Genomic DNA, 23,634 nt, shown 5'->3' on the forward strand with positions numbered 1-23,634 from the left:
GAGCATCTGGAGTCGGGGGAGAAGATCCTCTCTTACGAAACCTCCCTGCTCATGGCTTTGGCCTCAGCTAAATGTGTTGGGGACCTCCCACGTGTTATCTGTACACCCTTCCTGTACTCAGTTCGCCCCAGGTGACTCTAAGATTATGTTGCATTCAAATACGGTCTTCACCCCGAAAGTCATGGCTATGTCCTACAGGTCCTTAGCTTTTGAACTATTTCCCTTTTCACCTCCTCCTTTTGCTTCTGAAGAGAAACAGAGGTTCCATGCCCTGTGTCCGTTGCGAGCTTTACACATGTACATTGAACAGACCCGGGATATCCGGTTATGTAACCAACTTTTTGTCTGTTTTGCTAATCCAGCTCGCAGCAGGGCGCTCTCCCACTGGCATATAGCAGCAAGGGGCAATGTTTACCTAGTGGTGTACGTGCCCACTCCACCAGGGGTCTGGCAGCGTCTTGGCCGTTGTTTAGTGGGTTGACTATAGGAGACATTTGTGCTGCGGCGAGTTGGGTATCACCACACACTTGTGAGGTTTTATCGCTTGGATGTCACTGCTCCCAGTATAGCACACAGTGTGCTGAGACGGGGGTTAGTCACTAGGCAGTGTGTCTGGGTGGTCTGCCATGGGCCGTTTCATTTAGTAACCATTGGGGTCGGTTTGGGGCGTGATTATACACTGAACAAAAATATAAATGCAACATGCAACAATTTCAAAGATTTTACTGAGTTACAGTTCATATAAGGAAATCAGTCAATTGAAATAAATTCATTAGGCCCAAATCTATGGATTTTACATGACTGGGAATACAGATATGCATCTGTTGGTCACAGATACAGTACCTTAAAAAGAAAGTAGAGGAGTGGATCAGAAAACCAGTCATTATCTGGTGTGACATCATGCAACGCGACACATCTCCTTCGCATAGAGTTGATCAGGCTGCTGATTGTGGCCTTTGGAATGTTGTCCCACTCCTCTTCAATGGCTGTGTCCGAAGTTGGTGGATATTGGTGTGAACTGGAACACGCTGTCGTACACGTCGATCCAGAGCATCTCAAACATGCTCAATGGGTGACATGTCTGGTGAGTATGCAGGCCAGCAGCAGCAGCACACAAGTCTAAGATCACCATACGCAATGCCAAGCGTCCTCTGGAGCAGTGGAAACGCCTTCTCTGGAGTCATGAATCACGCTTCACCATCTGGCAGTCTGACAAACAAATCTGGGTTTGGTGGATGCCAGGAGAACGCTACCTGCCCAAATGCATAGTGCCAACTGTAAAGTTTGGTGGAGGAGGAATAATGGTCTGGGGCTGTTTTTCAGGATTTGGGCTATGCCCCTTAGTTCCAGTGAAGGGAAATCTTAACACTACAGCATACAATGACATTCTAGATGATTCTGTGCTTCCAACTTTGTGGCAACAGTTTGGGGAAGGCCCTTTCCTGTTTCAGCATGACAATGCCCCCTTGCACAAAGCGAGGTCCATACAGAAATGGTTTGTCGAGATCGGTGTGGAAGAGCTTGACTGGCCTGCACAGAGCCCTGACCTCACTAATGCTCTTGTGGCTGAATGGAAGCAAGTCCCTGCACCAATGTTCCAACATCTAGTGGAATGCCTTCCCAGAAGAGTGGAGGCTGTAATAGCAGCGTAGGGGGGACCAACTCCATATTAATGTCCATGATTTTGTAATGAGATGTTCGATGAGCAGGTGTCCACATACTTTTGGTCATGTAGTGTATGTTGTACCTAATTTCCCTCCTTCAAGGAACAGGAGTTATAGTCATAGCATTACGTTCTACTACTTCCGGGTTCAGTCACGTGGTAAAACTATCCTTCCTCAATTTCAAAATGACGCTAGGTACATAAACATTTGGTCCGATATTTTGTCTCAGTCTGTATACTTTTACAGGTTAAAATAGAGAGCTGATTTATATGATTACGATCTGATTAATGGCCTAATCAGAATGGATCCTGAGGTCTCTGTGCTGTTGCACTGCACTGCCTGGGGAGGTCTCCTGGAACCACAGATGCAGGTGGAGCTTTATGCCAGGTAACTTCATAATACATTACAATCGATAGACTACTTATAACAACCAACTGACTGTAAAACCAGTTATCAAACATAATGGCTCTTTTGTCCTCCTCCCTCCCTCCCTCCCTCCCTCCCTCCCTCCCTCCCTCCCTCCCTCCCTCTCTCCCTATCGCTCTCTCTCTCTCTTTCTATCCATCCGTCAGACGTAGACAGCACTGGAACGTCACATTGAGGAGGTGTGGATAGAGAGGGTGACCAGGGAGCCATGGCTTTTCAATGGGGCCAAATTCAGCCTGCACTCTTTCAGTCTGGCCTCCCCCCAGCCCTCCTGACCACCTACACCCCAGCCTCCCTGCATGAATGGAGCAGGAGACAGAGATGGAAGGCAATGTAGCATTCAGAAGGAAGAAGAGGGCTTACACAAGACAAGGGGGACGCCGACTCTGGAAGAGCAGAGGTGCTCAGACACCAAAGTGATCAAATAGACAAAGTCATAGGCGACGACAGCATAATGACATTGATTTGAGTAGCTATAAGCAGAGGGAGGGGAACCTCAGAGACTCACAAACCTCCACCCCAGGGTGCAGAAACCGAGATCCTGCTGTGGGCAGCAGAAGCTCAACCCTGCCCACAGAGAGATGTGGGTGGGAAGGGTGAGAGGCCCACTCCCATCCTGAACCTGAGGTTGGGCCTGACCTACTATAGGGACTTCCTGGGCACCAACTGGTCTCAGAGAGCTATGCCAGTGTCGGGAGGTGGAGTTTGGGGATCCTCTGGCGCTATTGGCTCAGCCAGTGGCGGGGGCATCCCTGGGGGGCACCCTGAACCAAAGGTGAGACACGTGGAGAACGAGGGTGAAAGTTACTTATGACAACTTACTGATGATATCTCCTCCCCCTTTCCCCCAGCCTGTGTTTGAAGGCCTTGACGAAGAGGACAGGATCAGGGTGGAGATGCTGCAGCGGCGGGACGAGGCTGTTGAGACAGACAGGAGGCAGTTGAGACAGACAGGAGGCTGTTGAGACAGACAGGAGGCAGATGAGACAGACAGGAGGCTGTTGAGACAGACAGGAGGCAGATGTGACAGACAGGGGGCTGTTGAGACAGACAGGAGGCAGATGAGACACACAGGAGGCAGATGACACAGACAGGAGGCAGATGAGACAGACAGGAGGCAGATGAGACAGACAGGAGGCAGTTGAGACAGACAGGAGGCAGATGAGACAGACAGGAGGCAGTTGAGACAGACAGGAGGCAGAAAAGACAGAGAGGGGGCTGTTGAGACAGACAGGAGGCAGATGAGACAGACAGGAGGCATATGAGACAGACAGGAGGCTGTTGAGACAGACAGGAGGCAGATGAGACAGACAGGAGGCTGTTGAGACAGACAGGAGGCAGATGAGACAGACAGGAGGCAGATGAGACAGACAGGAGGCTGTTGAGACAGACAGGAGGCTGTTGAGACAGACAGGAGGCAGATGAGACAGACAGGAGGCTGTTGAGATAGACAGGAGGCAGATGAGACAGACAGGAGGCAGATGAGACAGACAGGAGGCTGTTGAGACAGACAGGAGGCAGATGAGACAGACAGGAGGCTGTTGAGACAGACAGGAGGCAGATGAGACAGACAGGAGGCAGATGAGACAGACAGGAGGCTGTTGAGACAGACAGGAGGCAGATGAGACAGACAGGAGGCAGATGAGACAGACAGGAGGCTGTTGAGACAGACAGGAGGCAGATGAGACAGACAGGAGGCTGTTGAGACAGACAGGAGGCAGATGAGACAGACAGGAGGCAGATGAGACAGACAGGAGGCTGTTGAGACAGACAGGAGGCTGTTGAGACAGACAGGAGGCAGATGAGACAGACAGGAGGCAGATGAGACAGACAGGAGGCAGATGAGACAGACAGGAGGCAGATGAGACAGACAGGAGGCTGTTGAGACAGACAGGAGGCTGTTGAGACAAAGAAACAGCTGCTGGTCATATGAGACTGAGTGGTCAAGGACAGTCCGTCTCTGTTTATGTCTCCTTTCTTTCTTGAGCTCTCTCTCCCACATCTTTCTTTCTCTCTTCATCCCTCTCTCCATCTCTAATTTTCTTTCTCCATCTCTTTCATTAAGTTAGTCATAATTTTACGATCATTACGACCTCACCCTCTCTCTGTCTATCTGCAGGTAAATGTTCCTGTGTTCTCTGGGTGAGCCGGTAATGATGGGCATTGCTCTGAATCTCACCAGTGCAGGCAGACCCAGCACAAGGTTCTACATCAGCTACTCACACAGGAAGTGACATCATAGAAAAGAGCCCTTCATTATCAGGTCCATGTTTGGTAACTGACCACAAAATGACATGCAGTATTATGAAATCCAATGCTATGTGTCTGTATCCAGTTGTTCGTTGATTTCCACAGAAGTTTGAGCGATTTACCGGCAGGGGGGCGTCGAGGCCCAGGAGTCTACAGATATCGTGTTGTTGAGCCAAATGGTAAGGAGTGCCACAACACAGTTACCCAATACAGCATTACAGTGTAGTGACCAAGCACGTTCAAAATGTGACATTGCCGGTATCTGTGAACCGTAATCTGTGCATAAAGAAATATCCAATAACATATTTCGTCATTGAAACATAGATATCGAACAATGTCATCCATGTAATGTGTAATGAATCTTTGAATGCGTGTCTTGTGATTTGAAGGAGGTGCTGTGGTCGTAGTTGTGTCCTTCAGCCAAAGGTGCAGTGCTGCTCTATCAACTAGTGCTGCCTGACCAAGAAGACAGACGCAATCGATCACAGACTCCAGCTACCTCACCGGATAAAAATTCCAGATGATGAAATGAATACAATAGACATTTTCTTCAAAGAAAAAGCAGCGATTTAATGCTGTTGTTGTTGCTTTAAGAGACAATACTGTTGAAGTTTAAGCCCGCTGCTATGAAAATGTCTACGTAAACATTCCCTGATATAAAGCTCCAGCAGTATTACAAGAATTCAAGGATTACCAACAAACAAACAAAATAACTCTGTACAAACATTGTTTGATGTTTGACCCTTAGGCACCTGGTGGAGGCACAATATTACCCAACTTTGCATAAAAATGCTGTAAGATAATGTAAGAAATTATAACTACATTTATAATAAATATTTTATAAAACCACTTGATGATTTTGCCCCTCTCTTAAGGCATTTAACAGTAACCCAGGTAACTGTCGTAAACGTAGTTCCTGTTGCCGTAGTTGCCCTGGTCTTGGTAACCCTGATTCTTGTTGCCATAGTAGCCTTTGTCTTGGTAACCCTGATTCTTCACTGTATAGGCTTGCACAGTATGTTACTCCATTAAACTTAATCTGTGTGCAAATTATGCAACTCAGAACAACTCAATGATTTATATGCTGCTACTCTATAGACGTTTTTGAATTGTGTGAATACTTACGAAATTATCCTAAAAAAGGTAATTGCTCATTGTTTATATTCTGTATTGTATTTCTCTGACCTTTGACCTTGTGGAGATCTGTTTCAGGGATCTCCTCCCCCTCTTCCTCCCTGTTGCTCCTGCAGACGCTTCTTCCACTCCTCTGTGGAGGGGAATACCACAACCACCCTGCGCCTGAAACCACCGAACCACAGCAGCCTCTGGCGCTGAGCTGAGGGGTTGGACGTTGGGCTGGGGAACAAGAAGAAAAATACTGTGCCATCCAATTGTCTTTACAGAGAACTCAAATTCATACTTTTTGCTTGAGTGGGGTAGGCAGAAGGAAGAGAGGTGGAGAGGCAGAGAGAGGTTGTCTAAACTATCACCTTTCAAAAGGAATCCAAAACACACCAACGACTGCTGTGCTGTACTGTAAAATCTAAGATTTATGTAACTAACCAAAGATTGACCAAAGCCTGTCTTTCCAATAGAAGCAAATTAATATTAGTTGGGCAGAGCCAAGCACGACCTAGTGAGATCGTATTGGCGCGTTGTAGCATTTATTTGCATATTTTCATAAGGGAACACCTACTCTGGGAAGTGCGCGTGCGCAACAACTCAATTCGCCCAATTCGCCAAAAAAAAAAGACACTTTGGCAAAGGGTGAAGTCTACAAAACGCAGTGCACACTGTTTGTTACAGATTCTAGTTTTGGAAACAGAAAACTGTATGAAGATCAAATGTTTTACCGATGAGAAAATTAACAGAATGTCGGCCAAAATCCATCTCGCTCCATCTTCTCCCACTGCCGGCCACTGGGCTTCCTCTCATCACCATATTTGGTAGTGAGTGGAAACGCCAACTGCATGCTTCACATTTATACACCCGGTGAAATATCTGGCTCATTGTTCTATCTGTGGTAAAATTCAATATGTGACTCTACTATGAGCCATCGGAAAAATAACCCTGCCTTGATAGCCCAAACCCCATCTGCTATTGGTGCAAATTGGTACCGCCCATAGACACGTTTGATTACGCTGGATGGGGTTGACCAATCACACTTGTGCTTTATTCACCAAATGAGTGCAGATCCAGGATCAGCCGAAGTTACTCAGCCCCGTCCAAGGATGATCTAGAAAGAAACAAAAAAGTTCTGAAATCAGCACTGCAGGGAAAACAGTTGTTCCACGCCCAGAGAGACGTCAACAAATTATAAGCATGCAGTAACTACCCAAAATCTAAAGCTTTTTTTCCCCACAAAAAATTACAAAGAATCAGTCTTTCATAGGAAGATGTTTATTGATTTACACAATGAGGATGATAAATAAAAACATGAATATAAATAACCAGTATAAAACAAAAACAAATCAATATTGACAGTAATACTGCAAAATACAATAGATTACAGACATTCTATCTCTCTTCCGGTTTCTTGCTCCGCTTTCTGTGTGTCACCACAACTACTAAGGTCAGGGTTCAGAGTTTGAAGGTCAAGACTTGTTTTTCCAACAAGTATTGGGTATTCCTCTATTCTCTACATCTCCCTAAACCATCTTGGCTCAGCCCAGTTCACACTAAACACTACACTTGATGACACTATCATCAAAGTTCTATATTTCTGAAAGATCTGGATGCTTCAAAAGCCTTGAAAGCAGCTGCATCTACACAAATAGCATCATACAACGACCTTCACTAGAGGAAGAGAGTGATTCTGCGACACAATAGAACATTCATGTGTCTTGCTCACACAGTGAGCCTGTTTGAATATAGTGGCTCTCTTTCACAAATACTACATGCTTCTTGCTTCTCAATGAAAGCGCCTCAGTACAAATGTGCATTTACACACTCAAAACAATGAATTACTTTTTCCTTGAGCGCTAACATGCAAATGGTACATTTGGCAACTTTGGAACTGTTGGATATAACATACATACATATTGAACAAACACTTTTAGGCCATGTTTTGTTGAAACAGACAACACTGTAAAATAATAACTTAGTATTTATATGTAACTAATTTGGCATGGCTCAGTCAGTCAGTCATCTACCTTGTTATGAAGTTAGCGAGCTAAGCACTGATGAATTTAGATCACATTAAACCATATATATAACTCTAAGATGAGATGGTAGTAGGTACTACTTAAATATTTGATTTAAGAACTGCCATAACACTGCTTAACTTATTCTCCATTTTTTGTTTACACTCAATTAATCCCTTTTGATTGGAAAAACAATTGGTAGGTGGCATAATTTGAGGTTGGAGGTTGATCCCTGTTACATAAGAGGCTACGTGGTGAATGGTGGTGATGATGAGGTTTAGCAGAACAAAGGTAATTAGGGTTAGGGTAAAATAAAACCACTGGGTGTTGATAGGATAGCTGCAGGGGATTCCATTGGGGTTAAGGCCTGGGTTAGATAAAGATGACGCTGGGCACTGTTGATAGGGTTTGTGAGGGTGAGCCCCGGTCTGATCCTGATGAGCCTGAGAAGGAGAGAGAGTGACCCAGGAGATACTCCTTCTCTTTGGGCAGGCAGGGCCCATTGATGTGCTGGCTGTGGGAGTGGTAGAGACGCATGAAGGACAGGATGGAGTGAGTCAGCCACAGTGCTGTCACACTCCACAGAGCAACCTGGAGAGAGAGAGAAACATTATTATAAGTATATATGATTAGTATTATTAGAGAGAGCGAGAGAGCGAGAGAGGGGTAGGGGAAACAGAGAGGAGGGAGAGAGAGAGAGAGAGAGCACAGAGAGGGAGAGAGAGAATACTAGACATTGAGGAAATTGAAACAACCTCTGTCAACGTGTACAAGTCTGGGACAGTAATGGTGCAGGGCATCCTCATGCAGTTCCAGCAGGACTTTTACGGGATCAAAGAGAGCACAGCAGGAAAAGCTTTCTCTCTGTGACGACTACCCCATCCTGAGTGAGTCTGATCACAACTCTTCAAACTGTCCTGCAGACGAGGATAGTCACCCCCCCCCCCCCCCCCCCCCCCAGTACTGAACACACCCAGGTCCCACAACTGCACTGCTCCTCCATCATTGAGAGGGATACATTCACAGAGCTGGAGAGAGACATGGTGGAGCTCAGAGAGCTAGTCCACACAATCCAGACAGAACAGACCCACAAAACAGACCAGCACAACAACACCCATCCAACAAGACCCGGGGGGCGGAAGGTGGAGATGGACAGCTGTCTGAGAGAGCTGGCTACACTCCAGATTGAGGTGAGATAATTTAAGGAGGAGAGAGAGGTACACATGACACAGCTAAATGCAGTGAAGGAGGGAGAGAAACACATGGCACAGCTAACAGCAGTGAAGGAGGATGGAGAGAAACACATGGCACAGCTAACAGCAGTGAAGGAGGAAGAGAAACACATGGCACAGCTAACAGCAGTGAAGGAGGAAGAGAAACACATGGCACAGCTAACAGCAGTGAAGGAGGATGGAGAGACACACATGGCACAGCTAACAGCAGTGAAGGAGGGAGAGAAACACATGGCACAGCTAACAGCAGTGAAGGAGGAAGAGAAACACATGGCACAGCTAACAGCAGTGAAGGAGGAAGAGAAACACATGGCACAGCTAACAGCAGTGAAGGAGGAAGAGAAACACATGGCACAGCTAACAGCAGTGAAGGAAGATGGAGAGAAACACATGGCACAGCTAACAGCAGTGAAGGAGGAAGAGAAACACATGGCACAGCTAACAGCAGTGAAGGAGGAGGGAGAGACACACATGGCACAGCTAACAGCAGTGTGTCACGATCGTCATACATAGAGGAGGACCAAGGCGCAGCGTTGAAGGCGAACATATTTATTTAAAGAATGATCACCCGATCAAAACAACAAAACGATGACGTGACAGTCAATGGTAATACACAAACCAAATACGAACAAGAAACCACACCAAATGAATGCCTAACGGCTACCTAAGTATGACTCCCAATCAGAGACAACGAGCTACAGCCGTCTCTGATTGGGAGCCACCCTGGCCAACATAGAATTACAAAACCAGAAAGTGAAACCTAGAACACACATAGACTATACACACCCTGGCTCAACATATTAGAGTCCCCAGAGCCAGGGCGTGACAGTACCCCCCCCTAAAGGCGCGGACTCCGACCGCGCCCACCAAATACCACAGGGGAGGGACCGGGTGGGCACTCCGCTTAGGCGGCGGATCCGGCTCCGGGCCTGATCCCCACTCCCTCTCCAACCCCCCAAAGTACCCTTGGTCCGGTCTGGCCCCGCTGGCCGGAGCTGGACTGCACACTGGTGGAGCGGATTGCTCTAGCTCCGGCGTGAAGCATCTGACCGGTGCCGGACCAGCCACCGGTGGAACAGGCACGGGCCGTGCCGGACTGACGACGCACACCACTGGCTTGGTGTGGGGAGCAGGAGCGGGCCGAGCCGGGCTGTCGAAGCGCACCACTGACTTGGTGCGGGGAGCAGGAACGGGCCGAGCCGGGCTGACGAAGCGCACCACTGACTTGGTGCGGGGAGCAGGAACGGGCCGAGCCGGGCTGACGAAGCGCACCACTGACTTGGTGCGGGGAGCAGGAACGGGCCGAGCCAGGCTGACGAAGCGCACCACTGACTTGGTGCGGGGAGCAGGAACGGGCCGAGCCGGGCTGACGAAGCGCACCACTGACTTGGTGCGGGGAGCAGGAACGGGCCGAGCCGGGCTGACGAAGCGCACCACTGACTTGGTGTGGGGAACAGGAACGGGCCGAGCCGGGCTGACGAAGCGCACCACTGACTTGGTGCGGGGAGCAGGAACGGGCCGAGCCGGGCTGACGAAGCGCACCACTGACTTGGTGCGGGGAGCAGGAACAGGCCGGACCGTACTGGGGACACACACCACTGGTCCTACGCAGGGATCTGGAATGGGCCGGACCGGACTGGTAACACACCCCAGTACCTCTCGCCGTGCCTCTACACCTTCCACCCCCTCTTCGACCAGTGGCCCCCGTAACCTGGCGGCCTCCTCTGCCAATCCGCTGGGCCGCTCTGCCGCGGTCTCCTGCTGGCCCGTCGTCCACGGCGTTAGCCCCCTCTAAAAAAATTCTGGGCGTCTCTACTACCCGTGGACCAGGTCTCCATGTCCCTCGCCAGCCTTTCGCCCTTCTGCCTCAATGTCAAGCCCTTCTCTTCCTCACTCGGCTTGACCCAGTCGAGGAGGCGAAGGAGATCTGCTAGAGATCTCCCTGGCGATGGCTCCTGGACACGCTGCTTGGTCAAGTCTTGGTGGTTTCTTCTGTCACGATCGTCATACATAGAGGAGGACCAAGGCGCAGCGTTGAAGGCGAACATATTTATTTAAAGAATGATCACCCGATCAAAACAACAAAACGATGACGTGACAGTCAATGGTAATACACAAACCAAATACGAACAAGAAACCACACCAAATGAATGCCTAACGGCTACCTAAGTATGACTCCCAATCAGAGACAACGAGCTACAGCCGTCTCTGATTGGGAGCCACCCTGGCCAACATAGAATTACAAAACCAGAAAGTGAAACCTAGAACACACATAGACTATACACACCCTGGCTCAACATATTAGAGTCCCCAGAGCCAGGGCGTGACACAGTGAAGGAAGATGGAGAGAAACACATGGCACAGCTAACAGCAGTGAAGGAGGGAGATAAACACATGGCACAGCTAACAGCAGTGAAGGAGGAAGAGAAACACATGGCACAGCTAACAGCAGTGAAGGAGGAAGAGAAACACATGGCACAGCTAACAGCAGTGAAGCAGGGAGAGAAACACATGGCACAGCTAACAGCAGTGAAGGAAGATGGAGAGAAACACATGGCACAGCTAACAGCAGTGAAGGAGGAAGTAGAGACACACATGGCACAGCTAACAGCAGTGAAGAAGGGAGAGAAACACATGGCACAGCTAACAGCAGTGAAGGAGGATGGCGAGACACACATGGCACAGCTAACAGCAGTGAAGGAGGAAGAGAAACACATGGCACAGCTAACAGCAGTGAAGGAGGAAGAGAAACACATGGCACAGCTAACAGCAGTGAAGGAGGAAGAGAAACACATGGCATAGCTAACAGCAGTGAAGGAGGAAGAGAAACACATGGCACAGCTAACAGCAGTGAAGGAGGAAGAGAAACACATGGCACAGCTAACAGCAGTGAAGGAGGAAGAGAAACACATGGCACAGCTAACAGCAGTGAAGGAGGATGGAGAGAAACACATGGCACAGCTAACAGCAGTGAAGGAGGAAGAGAAACACATGGCACAGCTAACAGCAGTGAATGAGGAAGAGAAACAAATGGCACAGCTAACAGCAGTGAAGGAGGAGGTGAGAAAGCTGAGGTGTGACAGAGAGCAGGACACTCCTCCAGAGAAGCCAGCATAACAGCCCACCTCAGACCCGGACCACAACCTCAACACCACAATGGGACAGACAACACAGGACCCACCAATCCAACAGACCCCACCCCCTCCTAACAGCCCCCCTGTCAGCTCCCCCGATAGCTCTCCTGACAACCCCCACACATCCATTGAGGACACACAAAAGCCAGAAAGTGTGCTCCTCATTGACTCAAATGGCAAATACATTCAAGAGAATAAACTTTTTCCCAAACACAAAGTAGTAACTCTGGTGCCCAAACACTAGGAATGCCTTGGAGCTGTTGTCAGAGGACAGACTAGAGTCCCCCAGACACATTATAATTCACACGGGCACAAATGACCTGAGGGCCCAGCAGGAAAGGGTGGCCACAGCACTCAAGGGAGTGATTGAAAAAGCTTCTTCCATCTCCACCCTGCTACCAAGAAAATACATTAACCTTGCCACCATACAGCGCAAGCAAGCATTTCCCAGGACTGTGCCTCAAAACCTAATGTCTACCTGGCCCACCACTCCACCCTGGACTTGAACAGCCTTTACGACCAGGTCCACCTCTACAAGGCAGCAATCCCAACTTTTGCCAGGACCCTGAAGGACGTCACCCTCAACCGCAGCCCCTCACACAGGAACAACAGAGCAACGGACACCCCGCCCAGAAAAGTGAGACACCCTCCCAGACCTGCAAGACCCCCTTCCGAAGGACCTGCACCAAGAGAACCCGCGCCAAGAGGACCTACACCCAGACCACAGCTTCACCAGCCACACCCCAACCAGCTGAGACCACCCCAAACAAACCCTGGCCACACCCTATATAGGCCCACCCAGATCAGACCTATGCCCCTTCTGCCCCCCCCATGCCCCCCTTCTGCCCCCCGCCTCATCAACGATGAGACAGCCTATAGGGAGGAGGTCAGAGACCTGGCCGTGTGGTGCCAGGACAACAACCTCTCCCTCAACGTGATCAAGACAAAGGAGTTGATTGTGGACTACAGGGAAAAAAAGAGGACTGAGCACACCCCGATTCTCATCGACGGGTCTGTAGTGGAACAGGTTGAGAGCTTCAAGTTCCTTGGTGTCCACATCAACAACAAACTATCATGGTCCAAACACACCAAGACAGTCGTGAAGAGGGCACGACAAAGCCTATTCCCCCTCAGGAGACTGAAAAGATTTGGATCCTCAAAAAGTTATACAGCTGCACCATACTTGCCTAGTATGGCAACTGCTCAGCCTCCGACCACAAGGCACTGCGTACGGCCCAGTACATCACTGGGGCCAAGCTTCCTGCCATCCAGGACCTCTATAACAGGCAGTGTCAGAGAACATTTACATTCTACATTTTAGTTGTTTAGCAGATGCTCTTATCCAGAGCAACTTACAGTTAGTGAGTGCATACATTTTTCATACTGGCCCCCCGTGGGAATCGAACCCACAACCCTGGCGTTGCAAGCGCTATGCTCTACCAACTGAGCTACATGGGGGGACATGCGATGTCTTTCCAACTGCTATGGTCATTGTCATGCCACAGATCTGTCATGCCAGAGATCATAGGAGTTGGCTAATCAGAGAAAGGCCCTAAAAATTGTCAAAGACTCCAGCCACCCTAGTCATGGACTGTTCTCTCTGCTACCGCACGGCATGCGGTACCGGAGCGCCAAGTCTAGGTCCAAGGGTCTTCTAAACAGCTTCTACCCCCAAGCCATAAGACTCCTTGAACATCTAATCAAATGGCTACCCAGACCCCCCCCCTCCCCCCCCTCCCTTTTACACTGCTGCTACTCTCTGTTTATTATCTATGCATAGTCACTTTAATAACTCTACCTACATGTACATATTACCTAAATTACCTCGACTAACCGGTGCCCCAGCACATTGACTCGGTACTGGTACCCCCTGTATATAGCCTCGCTATTGTTATTTTTACTGCTGCTCTTTAATTATTTGTGACTTTTATTTTGTATTATTTTACATCTTATTTTTTTGTGTGATTTTTTTTTTTCTTCCCTGTAGCTCAGTTGGTAGAGCATGGCGCTTGCAACGCCAGGGTTGTGGGTTCGTTTCCCACGGGGGCCAGTATGAAAATGTATGCACTCACTAACTGTAAGTCGCTCTGGATAAGAGCGTCTGCTAAATAATAATATGCCATTTAGCAGATGCTTTTATCCAAAGCGACTTACAGTCATGTGCGCATACATGTTTATGTATGGGTGGTCCGGGAGATCGAACCCACTACCCTGGCGTTACAAGCAGTGGCGGCTCCTGAAAAAATTCTCAGGAGGGGCAATTTTTCTGATGATTTAGGTGACCTACACACATTTTAAAAAAGATATGTCCAGCAACAACATGAAGACAGGGGCAGCATATAAGTCAATACCAGAAGCATTTATTGACTGATCTGGGGAGATGGATTCCAGTTTCTGTGACAGATTATAAATAATCTCTGATGCCTTTGTTATATTAGCTTTTGGTTGAATGTACTGTCGTAGTAAATATATAATGTTATAGCTTGGTCTGACTAAAATCTTGTGCATGACCCATTTTGTGTTGGGCGTTTGTTTTCAATCAATGCTGTTCCTTTCCTATAACAATGGACAAAAGAGTCCTATCTTGTCAGCCTTGTCAGCAGGTGGCCAAGGACAACACCCACGCCATAGGTGTCTCAGTTCTTCCAACTCACGAGTTCTTGCTCTGAGGACACACACACACACACACACACACACACACACATCATCACTGATAACACACACACACACACACACACATCATCACTGTTAAACACACACACACACACACACACAAAAATCCCCTCTCTTTAGGCTGAACATTTGAAGACAGAGAACCCGACTCAGAGCCAATGCAACAGTGGAGGGGACCTCGCCCAACTCATCAGGACCAATCAGAAGATCAGAACTACTAGATTCAACCTACATCATTTATTGTATAAAATGTCTGCACACAATGTTTTCGGGGCTCTCTTCAGATAGCTCCCTAAGAGTTTGACGAACGAGTCCGTGCACGCGATTCCAGATATCTTTACCTCTGAATAAACTGCCTTTATTATACCATATCCACCCTGTCCAAAGTCTCTACTTGGTCTCAGTTCTCCAGTAAACTTGTGATTATCAACAGTACACAACGGTAACAAACAATTGGGGGAACTCACGGGGCAGATAGTAAGGTCGCAGTGACACAGAAAGCAGTTCAATGTCGGGGCTCGGGGGTACAGAGTCGCTCTCTTACCAGGATCTTACCAGGATCGATTTTCCCTGTGACTGTCAGATCGCGGTCCGCTCTGACCAGGGTGAAGCCGGCCGGCTCCACTTCTCTGTCCGGGACTCTGTCATCCAGCCAAGTCTCCCAGCTGTATTGGATTCCGCTGCCAGCAACGTTTTCATTATTTAGTCCGTTCGTAGCGGGTATGTACACGATCAACAAGATCAGTCCAAAACCCACCACTGGAAATCCATGGTTGGCAGAATGTTTGTAAACTAAGTGTACAAATTAAAAACATAAAATAACGCCACTAAGTGTACAAATTAAAAACATAAGATAACGCCACACTGCAGGTCGCAACAGAGACGCTGCTAGCCGCTATTTTCTTAGTTACGTTCATGGTTACGTCACGTATGACGAAAGCGCGTAAGTGCAAGCCCACAGACACCCATAGAGAATGTATTGAAAGCTTTGAAATTTGAAAAAAATAGATTTTACATGACAGGCTATGAGAGACTTCTGGGCGATTTTCAACCTGACTGAAATTGCCCCAAAAACGGGCGGGGCCATTTGAAGCACGACTTTAGCCTGATTTGACATTTAGTGGCAGTCAGATCAGATTACAACACTGATAACTACTGTTGCCGTGATATAATTGATTAGAAAAAAAATCCCTTCCTTTTCCCGTTTGGCAGTGCGTCGCCCATATCGCCCTATTGAACAGGCCGTCCCTGGTTACAAGCACCATGCTCTACCAATTGAGCTACAGACGACCACAATGTCTAAAATGTAAATGTAAACGTGATTACAATTACATTTACTTTTGATACTTAAGTATATTTAAAACCAAATACTTTTAGACTTTTACTCAAGTAGTATTTTACTGGGTGACTTTCACTTTTACTTGAGTATTTGCTATTAAGGTATCTTTACTTTTACTCAAGTATGACAATTGGGTACTTATTCCCAGGGGCGGCCTGTTCAATAGGGCGATATGGGCGACGCACTGCCAAACGGGAAAAGGAAGGGATTTTTTTTCTAATTAATTATATCACGGCAACAGTAGTTATCAGTGTTGTAATCTATACGTCTGATCTGCCACAGTGCCACACTGCCACTAAATGTCGAATCAGGCTAAAGTCGTGCTTCAAATGGCTCCCCCCCTTTTGGGGCGATTTCAGTCAGGTTGAAAATCGCCCAGAAGTCTGTCATAGACTCCCATGTAAAATCTATTTTTTTCAAATTTCAGAGCCTTCAATACAATCTCAATGGGTGTCTGTGGGCTTGCACTTACGCGCTTTCGTCATACGTTACGTAACCATGAACGTAACTGAGAAAAGAGTGGATTGTTTGAAAGAAGTTCCTTTTTGTCGGCGAACAAATGAAGATAAATTGGCAACGAAACAATTAGGACCTCCCAGACCAAATTTAATAATTCAACAGGTTTCTACTAAAGGCGGAAAGTCCTACACCCGAGGATTTTCCAAAAATTGGTACGAACGAAAAAAGACATTGCCACTCACTCAACTGGATGACGAGGGATACAGGCTAGCTGTCCGCCGCCACAACGATGAGGTTAGTGTTGATAATCACAAGTTTACTGGAGAACCAACTGAGACCAAGTAGAGACTTTGGATAGGGTGGATATGGTGTAATAAAGGCAGTTTATTCAGAGGTAAATATAGCTGGAATCGCGTTCACGGACCCGTTCGTCAAACTCTTAGGGAGCTATAAATTAAGCCCCATTACTTACCATATCAGATAAGAGAAATTGCTGCAGCTACATATATTTTACATCCTGGCCCTACATAGTTCACTATTTGCATCACTTACCAAAATATTACATGTGGTCATATATGCTTGGAAAGTGGAGATGCCATAGAACGTCAAAAAAGTAAACATTGCTGGAGACACATTGCCGTTTTGGAGAAGACATCGCGTTTGCTAGCGAAGAGATTTGTTGTGGCAAATGAACTTGGGCTGGGAATTGCCAGGAACCTCACGATAAGATATATGCATCAGCATTGCGAGTCTCATGATTCTATACGTATTGCGATTCGATACTGTGATTTTATTGCGCACCATATGTCTGTTGCAGAGGGATCAGAAAGCCATGAGAACGAGTTTTGATCAGTCATGGAAATAAAAGTGCTGAAAACAAATTGGCTCCCAATGTGAAAAGATTGAGAACAAGCTATGAAGGAACAATAATGGTGTTTTGGTGCAGGTACAGCCAACTAGCGCTAAAATATTGCGATATTGTCAATACAGTATATCGTAAAGTATCACTATGTAACTCGATTTCTTTCACCCCAATCCCTCAAATTAACGGTAAATAACTGAATTGTTTGCCCCACATTTAGCTAAGATGATTAGCTAGCCAGCTAAAATGTTTTATTTAGTTAGCAGTCGCATCTACAATAGTTTACTGTCAATAACATGTCTCCAAAAATGACGTGGTGTCTCCAATTGTGTTGACATTTTACAATTGCAATGCGCATCCATGAGTATCCACTTTCTGTAGCTCAGCTGGTAGAGCATGGTGCTTGTAACGCCAAGGTAGTGGGTTCGATCCCCGGGACCACCCATACACAAAAATGTATGCACGCATGACTGTAAGTCGCTTTGGATAAAAGCGTCTGCTAAATGGCATATTATTATTATTATTATCTGAAGAGAGCCCCGAAACATTGTGTGCAGACATTTTATGCAATAAATGAAGTAGGTTCAATCTAGTAGTTCTGATCTTCTGATTGGTCCTGATGAGTTGGGCGAGGTCACCTCCAGGCTACTGTCACTGTTGCATTGGCTCTGAGTCGGGTTCTCTGTCTTCAAATGTTCAGCCTAAGAGAGGGGATTTTTGTGTGTGTGTGTGTGTGTGTGTGTGTGTGTGTGTGTTTAACAGTGATGATGTGTGTGTGTGTGTGTGTTTAACAGTGATGATGTGTGTGTGTGTGTGTTTGTGTGTGTGTGTGTCCTCAGAGCAAGAACTCGTGAGTTGGAAGAACTGAGAGGCCTATGGCGTGGGTGTTGTCCTTGGCCACCTGCTGACAAGGCTGACAAGATAGGACCCTTTTGTCCATTGTTATTGGATAGGAACAGAACTTATAACCAGCTCCTGACCTAAATAGATCTTAGCACAACATTTTACTCAACATATCATATTCCATATTCACTATAACAAATATATTTACTACGACATTAGCAAGAACCGCCACATCCTCAGCCGACTAATCCAGTGTGTGAAGTTTTGCGGAGTGTTTGAGTTAGCTTTGCGAGGCAAAGATGAAACTGAGGGCTCCACCAACCCTGGTAAGCCAACACTTTTGAGATCAGTCAATAAATGCTTCTGGTATTGACTTATATGCTGCCCCTGTCTTCATGTTGTTGCTGGACATATCTTTTTTTAAATGTGTGTAGGTCACCTAAATCATCAGAAAAATTGCCCCTCCTGAGAATTTTTTCAGGAGCCGCCACTGCTTATTCCACCACTGATTTTAAGGCAATGCAGAACATTTCTATTTTGAGTGAGGAAAGTCCACTGGCATGAGATGGGCCAGCTATGGGGGACTACATACCTCTGCCAGGGTGAGCTCAGTGTAGAAGGAGGATGTGTCTACATCCAGGTACATGGGGATGGACTGGTATTCTGCACAGCTGCACAAAGACAGAGAGACAGGAAACTGTCAATACTTAACAACGCTACAGCCACACTCCTGCAGCTTGACCCTCACACTCACTGCAATGTATGCAACACACCGGTCAATACACAGTACTAGGGCTCAGAGTTTTTCCTGATGGTCCATGCCCAGTACTAGGGCCCAGAGTTTTCCCTGATGGCCGATGCACAGTACTAGGGACCAGAGTTTTTCCTGACCAAATGACCAGGAATACCCTAAAGTATGACCTGTTGATATGTAGGCCTCAGTGTATAAACATTACCTGTAGGGTCTGGTGTTGTCATCAGTGACAGTGTTGCACCAGGAGGCCAGCCCCAGGGAGAGGGTGATGCTGGCCCCTCCAGACAGGAACAACACACACAGGCTCAGGATCAGGGTCAGGAAGGCAGAGAACAAGGTGCTGGAAAATGAATACAATAATAACATTGGTGACAGTAAACGAGTGGAAACATTGTAATTTGACATAAATCGTTATAACTGCGTAATAGCAGTTAGCCTGTGACACATAGGCCTAATAATGCATTGCACAATTGGATATTTCATAATGGTCATGATGATTATTATCAGGTTATTTATGTTATTGATGTTTTCATTTGTATAATTGTTTTTTTTATAAAGATATATGCGCCTACTTTATGTGCTATTGATTAACTATTTCAAAGCCCATGTAAAGTGCACTCACTCGTCATGCCGTCCGTGGAGATAAAAGATGCTTCGCCAGCCCTGCGCAGCGCCGTACAGCACCGTGAAAACACCGACAAAAGTAGCAAACTGGCAAGCAGCCGGTGGGCCCCATTGCTGTACCATCAAGTGTGAAATCTCACCCGGTTCCCCAGTAATTTCGGTTCGATTCTCCGTCCTCCATGAACCCGTGGTGAAAAGCGCACATCGCTCTTTGAAAGCTGAGCCGTTGAGCGCAAGCGGGACAACCACCATCAACCCTGCCAGGACTGACAGGGTGTGGGTTGCGCAGTGAGCCACCAACAGTCGCCGATCAAGTTCCATAGTCCAAAAGATCGATCAGAACTAACTAAATACAGGATGTCTTCAGGCAGTGCCGTCCCGTTTATTCGGTATTATCTGCAATTGTTAAACTACCATCTGTCACACTTCCAAAATAAATCAGCGGATATTTAAAGCACAGCCTGCTTGCTGGCTCGCATTCCGTTATTCAATTCTCCCCTTGCAAATGTGCCAGTGACGCACTGGCCAACTGGCCTAGATATTGGTGCTTTCAAGACAACTGGGAACTTGAGAAAAAAAACGAGGTCAAATCATGACGTCAGTGATCTTCAGGTTGGAAAGTCGGAGCTCTTGAAAGATGCCGGAGTTTCTGATTTGGAATTCCAAGTTGGATGACCGTTCAAAACGATTTTTCCCAGTCGGAGCTCGTTTTTTCCCGAGTTCCCTGTTGTCTTGAACGCACTGAAGTTGGAAGTCGGAGATTTCCGAGTTCCCAATTCCCAGTTCCCAGCTGTTTTGAACGAGGCATAAGATATGCAGTGATATACATTTCCATTTCACACCACACACTTGTACAGGTTACACACTTGTGTGAAACAGGACAAATATCAGCACCCCCTATTTGACCTTTTGAGAATATTTTTTTTTTTTGTTATACAGTATAAGATGCATGGGACAGAATGTAGGGCGGGGTCGAAAGGGGTGACAAAGCCGACTCCCACCCTCCTGTAATATCAAGTCGGTCAGTAGGACAACGTTAATCATATCAACCCTCCTAACAATGGACCAGTGCAAAAGGCTCATTTGCACTTTTTCCTTAGAACTATTGAATGCTGATTATGTCCTATAAATAAGAAATAATGCAGCCTATGATATCCATAATTTATGAATTATTGCATTTGTTCCAAACAAACATCTACAACCTTCTAACACTCATCATCAATTCACCAAAGAGATAAACATAGACAACACCATTTCACTTTCGTGGTCCTCTGTAGCTCATCTGGTAGAGCACGGCGCTTGTAACGCCAAGGTAGTGGGTTCGATCCCCAGGACCATCCATACACTAAAAAAGTGTATGCACGCATGACTGTAAATCGCTTTGTATAAAAGCGTCTGCTAAATGGCATATTATTATTTATTTACTTTACATGATTGCTGGATGCATCAAGTCCCTGTTCCTACAGCACGTAGCGCTAAGCTAAAATAAGTTCCGTTGCAGTCAAATGGGTTGGGTTCCTCTCACCACAGAAGAAGAAAAAGCAGGAAGTGCCTGCATGCACCAATGTTGTGGTTGTTTGAATGTTCAGTATTTACGGGCTAGGTGGACAAGTTCAAGTGTCTGTATTTTGTGTAAAGATCAATAGACTATAAGGTAAGCCGCTATTACACTTTATTTTTTTTATATAACGGTTAACATATGACAATGTCAATTGAAGTTACTTTGCATCTTGTTCACGCGCGAGCTAGCATCAGCAAACCCCTTTTTCTTGCTTGCTTGTACATGACCTAGTAGGATACCCAGGTAACAGCTTAGTGAATGAGTTGAAATGACTAACTAGTTCTTCTTTTAAAAGCAATTGTGATGGGGGCTCTCAGATTTCGGGTTTAGAGCATCTTCATTTCTTTAATCATATCTAGTTTTGTCTTAACATTTAGTGTTGGTGTGTACCACCTAAGTAATACAATGTGTTTAGTCATCTAATATCATGTCTTCTCATGTACTTATTTTCCCATCACTACCGGCCATGAAGTTCCATGGCGAGTCCAGAGACACCAGGGGATGAGAGTATGGAGCTGGGGGCCGGGGCTGCAGTGGTAAGCTGTTCAGGCACGTCTACCAAGCCTGGCCCCTCAGGTGCCAAAGTAGACTCCCAGCTACAAGATGCCGTCCACTTAAAAACAGAGGGGAACAAATTCTACAAAGAGAAAAACCTTAGGTCTGCCATTGGACGTTACCACCGTTCGTTGCTCGTTCTGCGTAGTTTAGACTCTGATGTCACTGCGGCAGTGAAAGGGTTTGGTCCTGAGGCTCCTGTACTTACCGCAGGACAAGAAGAACTACTTAGGAACACACAGATCGACTGCTACAACAATTTAGCAGGTATTACAGGCCTTGACATGTTTCATGCAGTAGATGAGTTGTTTCAAATCCCGCTCTTTCTGGACTTACCTTTATCTTCTCTTTTCTGTCTCTCGGTCTCCCCCTCTCTCAGCCTGTCTGCTGCAGAGGGAGGGTGTAGACTACACACGTGTCCAGGAGTACAGCTTGCGGGTGTTGCAGTTGCGGCCAGGTGACATCAAGGCCCTGTACAGAGCAGGAGTGGCCAATCTGGAGATGGGAGACGCACAGAGCGCCAAGCAATACCTCACTCAGGCCAGCAAAGGACAACCCAATGGTAGCTCAGCTCTTTGGTTACCATTTCCCTGTTTGGGGGCTGCTGTCCCTACCACAGCTCGTTGGTTACCATTTCCCTGTTTGGGGGCTGCTGTCCCTACCACAGCCTTTGGTTACCATTTCCCTGTTTGGGGGCTGCTGTCCCTACCACAGCCTTTGGTTACCATTTCCCTGTTTGGGGGCTGCTGTCCCTACCACAGCCTTTGGTTACCATTTTCCTGTTTGGGGGCTGCTGTCCCTACCACAGCCTTTGGTTACCATTTCCCTGTTTGGGGGCTGCTGTCCCTACCACAGCCTTTGGTTACCATTTCCCTGTTTGGGGGCTGCTGTCCCTACCACAGCCTTTGGTTACCATTTCCCTGTTTGGGGGCTGCTGTCCCTACCACAGCCTTTGGTTACCATTTCCCTGTTTGGGGGCTGCTGTCCCTACCACAGCCTTTGGTTACCATTTCCCTGTTTGGGGGCTGCTGTCCCTACCACAGCCTTTGGTTACCATTTCCCTGTTTGGGGGCTGCTGTCCCTACCACAGCCTTTGAGTAAAACACAACAGATTATTGATGAGTTGTGAGAGTGCGTTATAAGCATGCTGTGCTATCCCCCAACAGAATGAAGTAGAACACAATATATTGTATTATTGTGTCTCTATGCTATTCCCATTCCCCTAATGTTGATTGAAATTGAAATCACTTTATTTGTCACTGTCTCTCTTTGACAGACACTAATGTGAGGAGGCACCTGCAGCGAGCGGAGGAGAGGCTTAGCACGGAGTACCAGAAGGAGAAGGCTCTGTACCAGGTCATGTTCTCCTCCAGTCGGGGAGGGGGCCAGCGGAGGAGTCACACATAATTAAGTTCCCATCAGGAGGGATGTTCTGTTGTTCTGACCCTGAGGATTGAGAAGACCACTGGAGAAGAAAGAGGAACCAAGCCTGGACTGGACACCTGAGAAGAGTTACAGCACGTTCGAGGGAATCGGCCTGAGCAAGGTGCTGCGCAGGTTTGCTAATATGGATCACATAATTACTAGTTATTTACGAGGCAAGATGAATCATTTTTTGTAGATCAGTGATTCTGTGCAAAGCCTTGCTCAGGCTGATCCTATCGAAGAGCCTGTTATGCTATAGGGAATATTTGTGCCTGATGACCAACAGGGAGATGGAGCTAAATTATTGGAGGTTCAGCATAAGGTTTGAAGGTCAAAGCGAGGGTGCTAAAGAGAGACTGTTTGTGCACTGTTCAAACTCAATCCTGTTATGCCTTCTGAAAGTGGTTGTTTCTGGTCACGCAATCAGTCGTGTTCCTTTTTTTGTACAAAATGTTTTGATTAAACGTAATAAATATTTTTGGGAAATTACAGCCGATACTACAGTGATATACACTGAGTTTACCAAACATTAGGAACACCTAATATTGAGTTTTGCCCTCAGAACAGCCTCAATTCGTTGGGACATGGACTCTACAAGGTGTCAAAAGCATTCCACAGGGATGCTGGCCCATGTTGACTCCAATGCTTCCCACAGTTGTTAAGTTGGCTGGATGTCCTTTGGGTGGTGGA

The 23,634-nt window shown here is 46.9% G+C and overlaps 1 protein-coding gene and 2 pseudogenes across 3 annotated transcripts; 2 read left to right on the forward strand and 1 right to left on the reverse strand.

Moving 5' to 3' along the window:
- Positions 1–1,965: 1,965 nt before the first annotated feature.
- On the forward strand, positions 1,966–4,747 carry LOC311107244 (uridine diphosphate glucose pyrophosphatase NUDT22-like; annotated as a pseudogene). The gene is made up of 6 exons: positions 1,966–2,051; positions 2,237–2,865; positions 2,942–3,010; positions 4,210–4,320; positions 4,426–4,519; positions 4,730–4,747. The product of its transcript is annotated as a uridine diphosphate glucose pyrophosphatase NUDT22-like (transcript).
- A 1,981-nt stretch (positions 4,748–6,728) lies between these two features.
- LOC311107392 (transmembrane protein 179-like) lies at positions 6,729–19,912 on the reverse strand. Its single transcript, XM_084149885.1, has 4 exons — positions 19,402–19,912; positions 18,982–19,119; positions 18,618–18,696; positions 6,729–8,074 (listed from the first exon to the last, which is right to left on the reverse strand). Exons 1-4 carry the CDS (start codon positions 19,722–19,724, stop codon positions 7,856–7,858), a joined length of 759 nt encoding a protein of 252 aa, XP_084006011.1. The 5' UTR covers positions 19,725–19,912; the 3' UTR covers positions 6,729–7,855.
- Positions 19,913–20,929: 1,017 nt separating this feature from the next.
- On the forward strand, positions 20,930–23,013 carry LOC311107435 (tetratricopeptide repeat protein 9C-like; annotated as a pseudogene). The gene is made up of 4 exons (XR_014615884.1): positions 20,930–21,057; positions 21,437–21,786; positions 21,899–22,081; positions 22,796–23,013. The product of XR_014615884.1 is annotated as a tetratricopeptide repeat protein 9C-like (transcript).
- The last annotated feature ends 621 nt before the right edge of the window (positions 23,014–23,634 follow it).

This window comes from Coregonus lavaretus (genome assembly GCF_964263955.1).
Source record: "Coregonus lavaretus genome assembly, chromosome: 32".
Lineage (NCBI taxonomy): Eukaryota > Metazoa > Chordata > Actinopteri > Salmoniformes > Salmonidae > Coregonus > Coregonus lavaretus.

Excerpts from the sequence above, each read along its gene's own strand:
- LOC311107392 (XM_084149885.1), bottom strand. The coding sequence starts at position 19,724 with ATGGAACTTGATCGGCGACTGTTGGTGGCTCACTGCGCAACCCACACC. Across the intron at positions 18,697-18,981 it reads GACAACACCAGACCCTACAG|CTGTGCAGAATACCAGTCCA; the intron begins GTAATGTTTATA and ends GTCTTTGTGCAG. Across the intron at positions 8,075-18,617 it reads CTGAGCTCACCCTGGCAGAG|GTTGCTCTGTGGAGTGTGAC; the intron begins GTATGTAGTCCC and ends CTCTCTCTCCAG.